General features: G+C 47.4%; 1 protein-coding gene across 1 annotated transcript in view; it reads left to right on the top strand.

The window, feature by feature from the left end:
- The window catches only part of LOC310766042 (1-phosphatidylinositol 4,5-bisphosphate phosphodiesterase gamma-1-like), a 94,498-nt gene that overhangs the window by 16,200 nt on the left and 64,716 nt on the right, over positions 1–13,582 (top strand). Inside the window, exon 2 of the mRNA XM_083621843.1 lies at positions 11,620–11,769. Coding sequence (XP_083477969.1) covers positions 11,620–11,769 — 150 coding nt within the window. The remainder of the gene's footprint in view (positions 1–11,619; positions 11,770–13,582) is intronic.

Below are 13,582 nucleotides of genomic sequence, written 5' to 3'. Positions count from 1 at the left end.
TTGCAGAATATGTTGGTTAAAATATTCGTAGGCATTGCAGCTCATTCTGAATACAAACCTGAATTCTTACATTTAGAATAAAGTTAAATTATTTTGGGGATTAGTGTTGAAAAGTATTTTGAAAAGACATCAGAATCGCTTGCATGTCCCCCCCCCCCCCAGTATATTTGAAGGGTGCTTTGAAGAAAGTTATTTTGGAGTTAGTGATGGATCTTCTAACTGCAGCCAAAATTATGATTTTCATCCATTGGAAGAAGGCAGTCTCGGCCCTTGATGGAATGTGATGGCTACCTTAGTGAAATTAATACTTTTAAGGTCATCAGATGGCTGAAAACGACCTTGGTGAACATATGCACTATACATTTAATGTGGTATCATTCCGCTTTAAATAGTCATAGCTCCCCCCAAAGAATTCTGGGAGCTGTAGTTTGTTACGGGTGTTGAGAGCTGTTAGGAGACCCCTATTCCCTGTCACAGAACTACAATTCCCAGAGTGGTTTAATGGTCAATCCTCTTCCCAGGTAACCCTGGGAATTATAGCTCTGTGAGGGGAATAGGGGCCTCAGCACCCTTAACAAACTACAGTTCCCAGAATTCCTTGGGGGTAGCCATGATTATTTTAAAGTGGTATGCTTCAAACGTATAGGGACCCTAATCCTTAGCTGCAAAGTTTTGGAGTCAGTGTTTGCAGGGCAACATTAGACCTTCTGTATTATATAATAGATCCTGCAGGGGTGTGTGTGTGTTGTTTTTAAAGTCGCACAAGTCAGAATTCTTTCACAGGGCGAGATTCCAGAGAATGGAATTGCAAGAACCTGCATTTAGCTTACAGAGAAGACTGTCTGACTTGTATGCATTGATACATGATGAAATAAACATGTCTGCAATGAGATCATCAATTTACATAATTAGAAAACTTATCCTCCGCCCACCCAGTGCTTTTGCATTGCTCAGTGAAGCTTATAATTTTTTTTTAAGAGCACACACAATCCCATCAGTGACATAAAACATAAACTTGGAAACAGGCTTGGCATACATCTGCGTCTGAATTTATGCAATCTTTGACGACGTCCCAGTTAGCAAGATCAGGGAAGGAGTGCAAGAGACAATATAATTAAATTTCAGTTATTTTCCTCACTGGTTTTTCAGGGCTGTAGCCACATTCAGAGTAGACCCATTGAACTCAATGGGCCTAAGCTAGTCATACCCATCAGTTTCAATGAGTTTACTCTGAGTGCGATGACTGTTGGATACAGCGCACGGCGTCCCTTTCTGTACTCATAGACAACAAGGAGTCTTGTGATACTTCAGAGACTAACCAAGTTATTGTTATGGGTCTTTTGTGAATGGATGCATGAAATACCATCTTTGGTTGGCATTGCATTTCTATAGCCACAAAACCCGAGAGGTACAATGCTATGTAAAGCTTAAGCATAGGTACAAGAAAAGTGTCACATTTATGATTTGGTGGAGTTGTTATTGATAACAGGAAATGACTATACATTTGCGCACATGGTGGAAAATAGGAAACTGCCTCGTTTTGAGCCAGACTATTGTTCCACCTAGATCAATATTGTCTACACGGACTGGCAGCTCTCCAGGGTTTCAGTCAGGGAGCATGCAAAAGAGATGCTCTTCTGCTGAGCTGCTTAAAAACCTCCGAGGAAGGAGAGTCTACCACAGGCTTCCTCAACCTCGGCCCTCCAGATGTTTTGGGACTACAACTCCCATCATCCCTGACCACTGGTCCTGCTAGCTAGGGATCATGGGAGTTGTAGGCCAAAAACATCTGGAGGGCCAGAGGTTGAGCAAGCCTGGTCCACCATCTCTCAAGGGAGTCTGTTCCGCTGTCAAAGGACTCTTTCTGTCGGAAAGTTCTTCCCGATATTTAGCTGAAATCTCCTTTTTTGTGTGTGCCTTTTTAGTGGGGCTGGGGGGGGGAGGGTGGTCAATTTCTGGGCACCTGGGAGAGTCCAAAGTCGCCCGCAGAAGGTGGTGCCCACAGACCTCTGGCTCCTGCAGAAAGCTCAACCCTCCAAGCCGTCTCCTAGTCCAAGACCGCAGAGCCGGAAACCACCCCATAATAACCCCACTGGCTGCGGCTGCTTCAAAGAGCATAATGAGAGTCGTGCTGGAAAGGTGGGCAGTCTTTGCGTTTAAATGGCCCCTTGTCGGCAGACAGCTGTAATTTGAAGGGATGAGATCAAACTACCCTAAGGCAGAGGACAGGCAGGCAGGAGAAGGAAAACCAAACAGGCTGGAGGTTAAGGCGAGAGTTTTGGGGTTTTGTTACTTCGGCCGCAGGCTGCCCTCTGTCTCCTTTGCAGATGCACACAGGGCACCTCACTTTTAAACAGGTTTGAGGTTGGTTTAAGTGTCATAGCTGCATAGAACTTTCTTTATGTACGCTACAACAGCAGCAAGAATACTTATTGCAAAGCACTGGAAGACACAAGATTTACCCACTTTGGAAGAATGGCAGATGAAGATGAAGGACTATATGGGACTGGCAGAAATGACTGGCAGAATCCGGGACCAGAGAGAAGAGGCGGTGGAAGAAGATTGGAAGAAATTTAAAGACTATCTACAGAAATATTGCAAAATTAATGAATGTTAGAATGATGTTGGATAGAAATTAAGCGGTTTCCAGCTGTAATGCTTTCAGAATATGGAAGAAGGGCATAAATAGGTTTAAAAAAATAATAATTAAAATGATGTTGGATTGGAAATAAGTGGTATTAGTAACAAAGTTAATAAGAATATGCAAAAATGAATTGATAATGGATGAAAATACTGAGTTATAAAATGTTAAGTTATAGAGATAAGATAAATGAAAGAGGGTAAGGATTTGCTGATTTGATTATTTAAATGGGAATACAAGAAGGGGAGGTGTGAGGAAGTCAAATATGAAAAATAATTGTTTTTAATTTCTTTTTGTTTTTTCTGTACGTTTTACTTTTTTTTTCATTTTAATTTTTATTATTATGTGTTTTTGTATATCTGTCTTTGTAAAATAAATAAATATAAATATTTATTTAATAAATATTTCTTTAAAAAAACAACAACAAAGTGACGGCAGAGAAGTGACGGCAGAGAAGGGGAAAAAAAATAAAAAATAAGTCTCATAGCTGCTACCCCCTCCAAAAATGTATATACAGTATATACTGTATAAACCCCATGGAATTGGTTTGTTTTTGAAATGGTTGAGAATTATTTGCTGCAAAGCCCCTAAGCCAGCTGCTGTAGGAGCAAACGTACAAAGATCCACACGGATACAGAGTTTGAAACAGCCGTGTGCCAAGAGTCTCCCTCGTGGTGCAGCGCTGGAAACAATCGCTGCTTAACGTGACCCAGGTCTCTGGGTGTGATGGTTTCTGGAAACTTGTGTCAGACTCCGGAAATCCCCAAAAGTGCACTGGGTCCTATTTATAACACGGGAGGAAACGAAATAGCCTTGTTCCTGGGGGCGTAAGTGGCCTTGCAGTGATGTTCCCAAATGGGATGGAGGGAATAAGACAGGAGTTGTTGACCCCATGGCTTATTTTTAGGGGGACGCGGGTGGCGCTGTGGTCTAAACAACAGAGCCTAGGGCTTGCCAATCAGAAGGTCAGCGGTTTGAATCCCTGCGACGGGGTGAGCTCCCGTTTCTCAGTCCCTGCTCCTGCTCTCCTAGCAGTTCGAAACCACGTCAAAGTGTGAGTAGATAAATAGGTACCGCTCCGGCGGGAAGGTAAACGGCGTTTCCGTGTGTTGCTCTGGTTCGCCAGAAGCGGCTTAGTCATGCTGGCCACATGACCCGGAAGCTGTACGCCGGCTCCCTCGGCCAGTAAAGCGAGATGAGCGCCGCAACCCCAGAGTCGTCCGCTACAGGACCCAATGGTCAGTGGTACCTTTACTATACCACTTTAAAGGGACACGGGTGGTGCCATGGGTTAAACCACAGAGCCTAGGACTTGCCGATCAGAAGGTCGGTGGTTCGAATCCCTGCGACGGGGTGAGCTCCCATTGCTCGGTCCCAGCTCCTGCCAACCTTGCAGTTCAAAAGCACGTCAAAGTGCAAGTAGATAAATAGGTACCACTGCGGCGGGAAGGTGAACGGCATTTCGCCAGAAGCGGCTTAGTCATGCTGGCCACATGACCCGGAAGCTGTACGCCGGCTCCCTCGGCCAGTAAAGCGAGATGAGCGCCGCAACCCCAGAGTCGTCCGCTACAGGACCCAATGGTCAGTGGTACCTTTACTATACCACTTTAAAGGGACACGGGTGGTGCCATGGGTTAAACCACAGAGCCTAGGACTTGCCGATCAGAAGGTCGGTGGTTCGAATCCCTGCGACGGGGTGAGCTCCCATTGCTCGGTCCCAGCTCCTGCCAACCTTGCAGTTCAAAAGCACGTCAAAGTGCAAGTAGATAAATAGGTACCGCTCCGGCGGGAAGGTAAACGGCATTTCCGTGTGCTGCTCTGGTTTGCCAGAAGCGGCTTAGTCATGCTGGCCACATGACCCGGAAGCTGTACGCCAGCTCCCTCGGCCAGTAAAGCGAGATGAGTGCCGCAACCCCAGAGTCGTCCGCGACTGGACTTAACGGTCAGGGGTCCCTTTACCTTTTTTACCCCCCAACTTCTTAAACTGCCGTCCATCTTGATGTGGTCCTGTTGGTTTTGGGGAAGGTGTTTGTTTTGTTTTTGTTTTTTGGGAAGGTTTTTGCCTGTGCACAAATCCCAACTTTTCCTTCCCTTTTTTCTTACATTCTTATATTCTGTTTGTGAGCGAGAGAGTGCCCGTACCAATTGTGTTGTTCCCAGAGAACAGGAGATAGGGGAGTTTGGCAAGGGCGACACACTTTTGCCAGAGTCATTTGGCCCCATAAAATATATCCCCTGTGGGGTTATTTGTGGGGAGAAACAGGCGGAAGCAGGCATGGATGTGCAGAGGAGATAGGAAAAGGGACGCCGACAGGGAACAGATAAGGCAGAAAAGGGGAAACAGATGGAAATAGAGACAGAGGCCCATTTCAAAAGGTGATCTGGAACAACTTTTGCATGCTTTGCGGATCATTACTGGTGCATAAAGTAGGAAAATGTTGAGAGAATGACCAGAAATCAGAGGCTCCGTCTTGTTAGTACTGAACGGTGTCTGAACGGTGATGTCTCTGAGGTGCCCCCCTGAACAGTTATTAGGTTTTGCATTAGAAATATTAATCGAATGGCAGAGATTTGTTTTGTTTACAACTTCTCCAGAAAACCCAAAGACTGATCACAAAGGTTTGTGCTTAATAAGAAAGGGTTTTGCAGATGTATACTGCCACAAGGGACGCGGGTGGCGCTGTGGGCAAAACCTCAGTGCCTAGGACTTGCCGATCAGAAGGTCGGTGGTTCGAATCCCGGCGACGGGGTGAGCTCCCGTTGCTCTGTCCCTGCTCCTGCCAACCTAGCAGTTCGAAAGCACCCCTAAGTGCAAGTAGATAAATAGGTACCGCTTTATAGCGGGAAGGTAAACGGTGCTTCCGTGTGCGGCACTGGTGCTGGCTCATCAGTTGCAGCTTCGTCATGCTGGCCACATGATCCGGAAGTGTCTTTGGACCGTGCCGGCTCCCGGCCTCTTGAGCGAGATGAGCGCGCAACCCTAGAGTCGGTCACGACTGGCCCGTACGGGCAGGGGTACCTTTACCTTTTTACTGTCACAAATAGTGGTGTATGTACAGGAGTACAGGTTTTTGTAAAAAAAAAATTGGGGGCATCTGGGAAAATTAAAAAGGACAGCAACAGCATCGGTGATGAATTTGGTGTGGGACATTCCAGATGAGCAGGTCTGTTGAAAACTACCAGGCGCTGAGGGGAAAACTGAACCACCTCACAGCTGGGATTGGCAGGAGACGTCACGTTAGCAGGAGAGGTTTCTCAGGAGGAACATCGAGGAAGGAGAAAGCCAAGGATGGGGCAAGCTGTAAGGAGGAAGGAAATGCTACTTTGCGGTGGCCGGAGAGTTACGATGAAAATAGCAAAGGTCTATTTTCATAATTGCAAAAATAAATCCTCTCCAGCCTTGGTGTAGTTTGCTGGCATTGGTTTCAGGACTTGACTTTCTGAGAAATACTCAGAACAATGGGGTCTACAGTAGGTGGAAACTGTGATGGGGCAAGTTGGGGAGGAGTTTGCGGCATGCGGGACAGTTTGCCAGGCTTTTAGACTGGAGAGTCTGGGGCAGCGTTCAAATTTGTTTATTTGTTCCATGAAATGTGTGTTGTAAAGCAGGGGTGAGCAACCTAAGACCCATACGCCACAAGCGGCCCACGGGGGTCATTTAACCAGCCCACGAGCCGCCCCCAAACCGAGCTGCCCGCTCGGCGAGTCCCTGTGCGCTGCGCTAAACTGGTGCAGCACAGCGTGGGGACTCGCTTCTGTGACGCCGGAAATCACGTCTGCACAGACACAGATGGCAGAAATCATGGGCTGGTGCGCGATCTGGCCCACAGACGGATCTCCGCTGGCATGAACCGGCCCAGGTAAGGTGAACCTTGCCCACCCCTGTCGTAAAGCAACAACAACAGCCCCCTTCAACACGGTTTACAAAGAGGATAAAACAATAAAATTATCAATAAGCAAAAATAATCTCACAGGTCCCAAGTTGCTAAGTTGTTTTATCTGCTAATAGTAACACCGTTAACTTGGCCTCATGGCAAATGAGCAACCAGTGCAGATCTCTGAGCCACAGGTGTTAACATGCTATAGTTTTTAACCTGCATGGTTGTTGTTTTCACGTTCTTTAAAAGTTGTTATTAAAAATGGCTGGTGGTGATGGATGGGTATCAAGAAGCCTGGGACAGCCAGAGGAATTGTGGGCCATCGGGCATCGCTTCCGCAAGGCAGGGCCAGACCAAGGCAACTTTGCTACCCAAGGCAGAACGTCAAAAGATGGGCTGTTCCCAAGTCACGGTGCACTGTATCAGTGTCAGAAACTCAGATATATAAGCTTGGCACCAATTGGCTCCTTAAACCAAGGTTACGGTGGCCCAAATAGAATGTCTAGTGCCCATTTTGATATTTTCTGATTTTTATGGTTTACCATACATTGTAATTGGAGTGCTATTATGTATCATGCAGCTTTTCGGACTGATGAAGCATGTAGCGAAACCTGTAATATATCCTGAGAACAGGTTTCCTTTTGCCCAATTGCTTTGTGTTTCCAACTCGAGACCTATTGAAGAACATCTCATCCAGTTCAGTCTTTGAAAACATCTTTGAAAAACTTTTTCACATTCTCCAGTGTGACGAATCCTTGCCGTTGTGGTGGCACGGGGTTGTGGTTCTGTGACTGGACTTATGCTACTTGTTGAACGGCTCATTTATCCAGTCTGTATAACGTTTATTGCACATGTCACTTGTTAAGATAGAGTTGTACATTTACCCACTCCATGTTTACAGTATCTCCAGGCTTTGTTTTGCACATGGCACCTTGGTATGTTTGTTGCTTGAATGGTTGCAAGTCTATTTCTATTCTAGTTATTATTCTAGTACAGTGGTACCTCGGGTTAAGTACTTAATTCGTTCTGGAGGTCTGTTCTTAACCTGAAACTATTCTTAACCTGAAACACCACTTTAGCTAATGGGGCCTCCTTTTGCCGCCGCGCCGCTGGAGCCCGATTTCTGTTCTTATCCTGAAGCAAAGTTCTTAACCTGAAGTACTATTTCTGGGTTAGTGGAGTGTGTAACCTGAAGCGTATGTAACCCGAGGCACCACTGTAAATTTCGTTTTATACTTATAAGCCAGTTTGTGGTGGTGTTGTTTTGTTGCATAGTTCAGATGACAACCTTGAGCTGGGTTAAGAGCTTTGAGAACTGAAACCGCATATCTGTTGGCCTGTTCTGTCCTTTTTGATTAAGGGTGACGCGGACCATTCATAATATAGGAATATTCTTCACATCTGTGAGCAGGGCAGTGGGGTGGGGTAAACGAAGACAAGAGGCAGTACCGTATTTTTCGCTCTATAGGACGCACTTTTCCCCAGTGGCGTAGCGTGGGTTGTCAGCACCCGGGGCAAGGCAAGTAGTTTGCGCCCCCTAGCCCGTGGATTTGCGCCCCCTAACCCGTGGATTTGCGCCCCCTAACCCGTGGATTTGCCCTAACCCCAGATGTTGCGCCCGGTGCGGCCGGCCCCCCCTGCACCCCCCACGCTACGCCACTGCTTTTCCCCCTCCAAAAATGAAGGGGAAGTGTGTGTGCGTCCCATGGAGTGAATGCAGGCTCCTTGGCTTCAGCGATAGCAATGGGAAGCCTCCAAAGCGCAGAGGGAGCGCTCCCTCCTTGCTCCGGAGGCTTTGCGTTGCTTTTGCTGAAGCCTGGAGAGCGAGAGGGGTCAGTGCACACCAACCCCTCTCGCTCTCCAGGCTTCAGGCAGCTATCCGCAAGCCTTCAGAGCGCAGCAGGAGTTCCCCCCGTGCTCTGAAGGCTTGCGGATAGCAACCTGAAGCCCGGGGAGCGCAGCGCCAACTCCCACTGCGCTCCCCGGGCTTCAGGCAGCTATCCCCAAGCCTTAGGAGTGCGTCCCCAGCCCTGCAAGCTCCGGGAGCAGTGGAAAGGCTGCGCACAACCTTGCCGCCGCTCCCGGACCTGTCCTGGGGGCTGGGAAGGCTCGGGCTTCCCCCGCCCCAGCCCTGGGGCTAAAAACGAAGCCAAGACAGCGAGCGGGATCCATCCCGCTCACTGTCTTGGCTTCTGCCAAAGCCGCGCACAGCCTCTCCCGGCTTGAGAGGTTGCACGTGGCTAAAGAGGAAGCCAAGACAGCCAGCGGGATGGATTTTTTTTTCTTTATTCCCCCCCCCCTAAAAACTAGGTGCACCCTATGGAGCGAAAAATACGGTAATTTGCTATAACCTCGTTCCCTGCTCCTGCTCAGCCTGCACAGAAAAGGCATTTTGGTTCTAGAAATTCATTCCGATTGTGCAGATAAAATATGCCTGATAGAATTCTACAGGACGGGGTATTGGTGTGTGAAAACAGCCCAGATCCAAAGATGCCCAGGGGTGCACCTCCAGATAACAGAGACTTCAGGAACCATCCTGGCACCCGGGCATCTTCACTTGGCTGCGGGTTCAAAATGCTCCTGGCGCCTGGCTAATTTCGAACACTGCGCAGTATCTGTCAGGGGACTGCCATCGGAACATGGGAGGGAGGCAGGGGGGCCGTTGGGATACAGAAAGCCCCCAAAACTCCTGAGGAGCAGCTCCTCTTCCAGCGGCGGGGAAAGCCACACCTCCAGTGGGGAAGAGAGGGAAGGGGCCAGCCGAGCGACTTGAGGATGCTGCTGAGACCCCCAGCGCCCCACCTAGCCAGGCTGGCCAGGAGGGACGCACGCCCCTTCCGTCGCCCAGCCTGCGCAGAGGGGTGAAATGTAAGGAGGGGAGGAGGAGACTTGGGGTGCCGAAGTTCTTATGTTGGGGGAGAAGCCGGAAGGGGCCACTCCCGGATTCTGCAAGTGACTAAGACGGACATTAACTTTGTGGTTCTGCACTGTAAATAGTTTGCACATAGCTATCAACTTTCAGATTTGAAAATAAGGGATCATCAGCCTCGAAAATAAGGGATCAGCAGCCTCACCTGTCCTGGGGACAGTCTACGGGATATCTAACAATCCAGGATAGCAGCGAGAAGCAACAGGAAACGGCGCTGGAATAAGGGAATTTCCCGCAAAAAAAAGGGAAGGTTGACAGCTATGTGTTTGCGCCAATAAAACCTGTAAAAGACAGGTCGGAGTCCTGCCTGGTTACTCACGAGCAACCACCACCAGCACCTGACAGTATCCAAGGCACGACAAGCCATTTTGTCACTCGAGGCCCAAAATCCTCTCCCTGGGAGTAAAAATATCGCAATAATAATGGATGCTTTGAAGAAGTAACCCTTTGACACCCAAGGCAGCTGTCTCCCTCTGCCCAACGACAGAGCCGGCCCTGTCCTTAGGAGGACACCCTACTGAGCTTCCCGGCCTTGGCGTCCCTTCTCATGCCAAGCCCACTGTCCTGACTTCCCCTCCGTCTCCAGATTTCTCTTGAGGGGGGTGACTTAGTAAAAGAAATTCCCAGGCCCGGGGAAATGCAAACGGGTGATGGCCTGGAGTTTCTTGACTGCATCCCTACGTTTCCAGGGCAACCGGGCCCTGCATGAGGCTGGCCATGTGGAAGCGGTTTGAGAAAAGGAGAGGGGCCCCGGGAACAAAGGCTGTTTCACTCCCAGACTGGAGGCCTGCGTGGCGGGTTACGTGTTTCGAGGGAGACGGTCCGCACATTTGGCTGAGAGGCGGCTGCTAAGTACTGGGCACGCATGCGAAGCAGCCGGGGGGGGCAGGCGAACTCTGTGCAGATATTCAACAGGGACATCCCTCCCTCCCTTCTCGCCTTCGTTGCTTCATCTCTACGCTGGGGAGAGCTGCACCTGTTGAATTCTGCCTGTGAGGCATTGAAAGGTTCGAAGCCTCGACCAGGAAACTCTCTTTAACTTGCAGTGAGAAATGCAACGTTCTCTCTTGGCTGTAAACAACATGAGGGTTAGTGTTAAGTTGATTAATTGATTCCATATAATCTAGATTAATTCATTCCACATAAATACCACCCTGGGAATCTTATAAATTGCCTCTTAATATGAAAGGAATGAGATGGCGGTGGGAACTTCAAGTTAATTAGTGCAGAATATTATTATAATGATTGTTGTTGTTGTTGTTTATTAACCTGACCTGCACCAGAACAGCCCAGGGCAAGTGACAGCAATATAAAATACGGCATTAAAAACTATTTAAAACAATTTCAAATCACTTCCCATGAGGTGTCTCAATGCAATGAAAACCTACTGAGAAAAAAATTGCATATATAAAAACAGTTAAAGCATTTGCATATATAAAGGCAAGTTTGAAAATTATATATAAATGATAATAATTTTGAACAATGGCAACAACACACACATATAAAATCATGGATGAAAATACTGAGTTATAAAATGTTAAGTTATAGAGAAAAGATAAATGAAAGAGGGTAAGGATTTGCTGATTTGATTATTTAATTGGGAATACAAGAAGGGGAGGTGTGAGGAAGTCAAAGAAACAAGCAAATGAGTTTTAAGTTATGAAAAAGAATTGTTTTTAATTTTTCTTATTTTTTCTGTGTGTTTATTCTTTTTTTTTGTTTTTTATGATGTGTTTTTGTATATTTGTTTTTGTAAAATCTTAATAAATATGTATAAAAAAACCACACACACACACATATAAAATCAGTTCTAATCTAATGCAGATGTCAACAAGGATGAAATGCATGAATCACAGGCTGTGGTCGTTGCAATTCCCAGTGTCAGAGGAAGAGGGGATCAAATCTATTACACACATTGCTGAACCTGATTGCAATCACGCGTACAGTGATTGCAATACCTCATGAAATGATTTCTCTCTGGGTTACTGTTATTTACCTTATTTTATATACCGAATTTAATTTTCAAAAATCTATTTCAAAAGAAAAGAAGGGGGAATCTGGAAGCAGCCAGGTGAAGTGGGTGTTTTTGAGCAAGCCTAAACCTACCAGGTCTTTGGGAAAAACATTGAGACATGTTCATCTCTTTCTCTCCCTCTCTCTTTAACTTGCAGTGGACATTAGGGAAATTAAGGAGATCCGTCCAGGGAAGAATTCCCGGGATTTTGAACGATACCCAGAAGATGCCCGGAAACTGGATTCGGCTTTGTGCTTCGTTGTCTTATACGGAATTGACTTCAGGCTGAAGACCTTGAGCTTGGCTGGTCAGTGGGGCGCAATGGGGAGGAGGTTTGTGGAGAGGGGAGGCAAATCTTTACACCCCTTGCCAGGGAGGGAGGGGATTCTTGCCACCTTTTCAGTCCCTTCCAAGCCTACGATTCTATAAAGACACCAAGTCCATTTTATTGACTAGAAAGTCGAGGCCTGGGAGAGGAGGAGAGCAGGAAGGTGCTTTTCTGATCCCTTGCCTGTTCCGTTGGCCTGCATACGCAAACAGAGACCGCCTCTTTTTACCTGGAAATTCGCTTGCAACCTGTTCCCTCCCTCCCTGGGTCGCCATTAATAGCAGAAGAATGAGATTTGGAAACCGAGCTGTTTCAATTTGCAGCGTCTACTTTCTATTAAGCAAACCGAGACTGTTTGTGATTACACCTTGCTCGGATTAGCATAGATGGCAGATTACTTTCTCCTAATTAGGTTGTGCTCTGAGATAATCGCCCGAGTTTCTCGCAGGAGCAGCCGATGGACGCATGGCAGAGGGAGTTGTGGCGAGAGGAGGGTTCTCCTCGCCTGATCTCCAGCCTGTTGCTCTTTGCCAGAGCCGATCCTATGCTCCTGGTGGTTTTTGTGGCACCGTACTTACCTCGCTGCTGCCTGCACATCCCAATGAACAGCAGCAACAGGACTGATCCAGTGCTGGATTTACGTACAGTGGACGCTCGGGTTGCGAACGTGATCCGTGTGGTTGCGATTCGGTGCTTCTGTGCATGCGCAAAGCACAATTTAGCGCTTCTGCGCATGTGCGGCTGCCGAAACCCGGAAGTAACCCATTCCGGTACTTCTGGGTTTCGGCAGTCCGTAACCCGAAAAGACACAACCTTGAAGCGGCTGTAACCCGAGGTATGACTGTATAAGCTAACCAAGCTATAGATTAGGGCATGGGTAGGCAAACTAAGGCCCGGGGGCTGGATCCGACCCAATCGCCTTCTCAATCCGGCCCGTGGACAGTCCAGGAATCAGCGTGTTTTTACATGAGTAGAATGTGTCCTTTTATTTAAAATGCATCTCTGGGTTATTTGTGGGGCCTGCCTGGTTTTTTTTACACGAGTAGAATGTGTGCTTTTATTTAAAATGCACCTCTGGTTTTTTTGTGGGGCATACAAATTCGTTCCCACCCCCCCCAAAAAATATAGTCCTGTCCCCCACAAGGTCTGAGGGACAGTGGACCGGCCCCCTGCTGAAAAAGTTTGCTTAGGGCCCCACTCCCTTGGGGGCCCCAAAAAAATTTAAAGGGGAAAAATACCCCTGGATGTACATTTCCAAAATATAAGATAAAAAACATATAAAATAAAACGTAGATACAGCAACAGTGTTTTGTGTTGTGTAGGCTCCTAGGATGTAAGTCACGGGCCCCGCCTGCTAGCCTGCTCCCTAAAATATCACTAGTTTGCTCATTTCTATATATAGGGTGCCTACATTCTGCATGGACTGGTTGCACGGCAACATGTGCAAGTGGCTTTAGATACCTATTAGGTCCATAAATTACTATACAGCACCCCCAAACTCGGCCCTCCAGATGTTTTGGGACCACAACTCCCATCAACCCTAGCTAACAGGACCAGTGGTCAGGGATGATGGGAATTGTAGTCCCAAAACATCTGGAGGGCCAAGTTTGGGGGTGCCTGGTATAGCATATATTCAACACAAAAAAACAGCAGCAATTTGTTGTTGACAAAGAGCAGCTGGATATATAACGGGCCCCATCACCTTCAGGAGTTTAGGGCCTTATCAAACCTACCAATTCTGACCCTGGACCGACTAGTATAAAGTCAGTTTAAAGGTTCTCCCCATCTCTTT

This window comes from Podarcis filfolensis (assembly GCF_964270895.1).
Source record: "Podarcis filfolensis genome assembly, chromosome: 7".
Lineage (NCBI taxonomy): Eukaryota > Metazoa > Chordata > Lepidosauria > Squamata > Lacertidae > Podarcis > Podarcis filfolensis.
The sequence above is the reverse complement of the archived record's forward strand: the minus strand, read 5'-3'. Positions and strand labels throughout refer to the sequence as shown.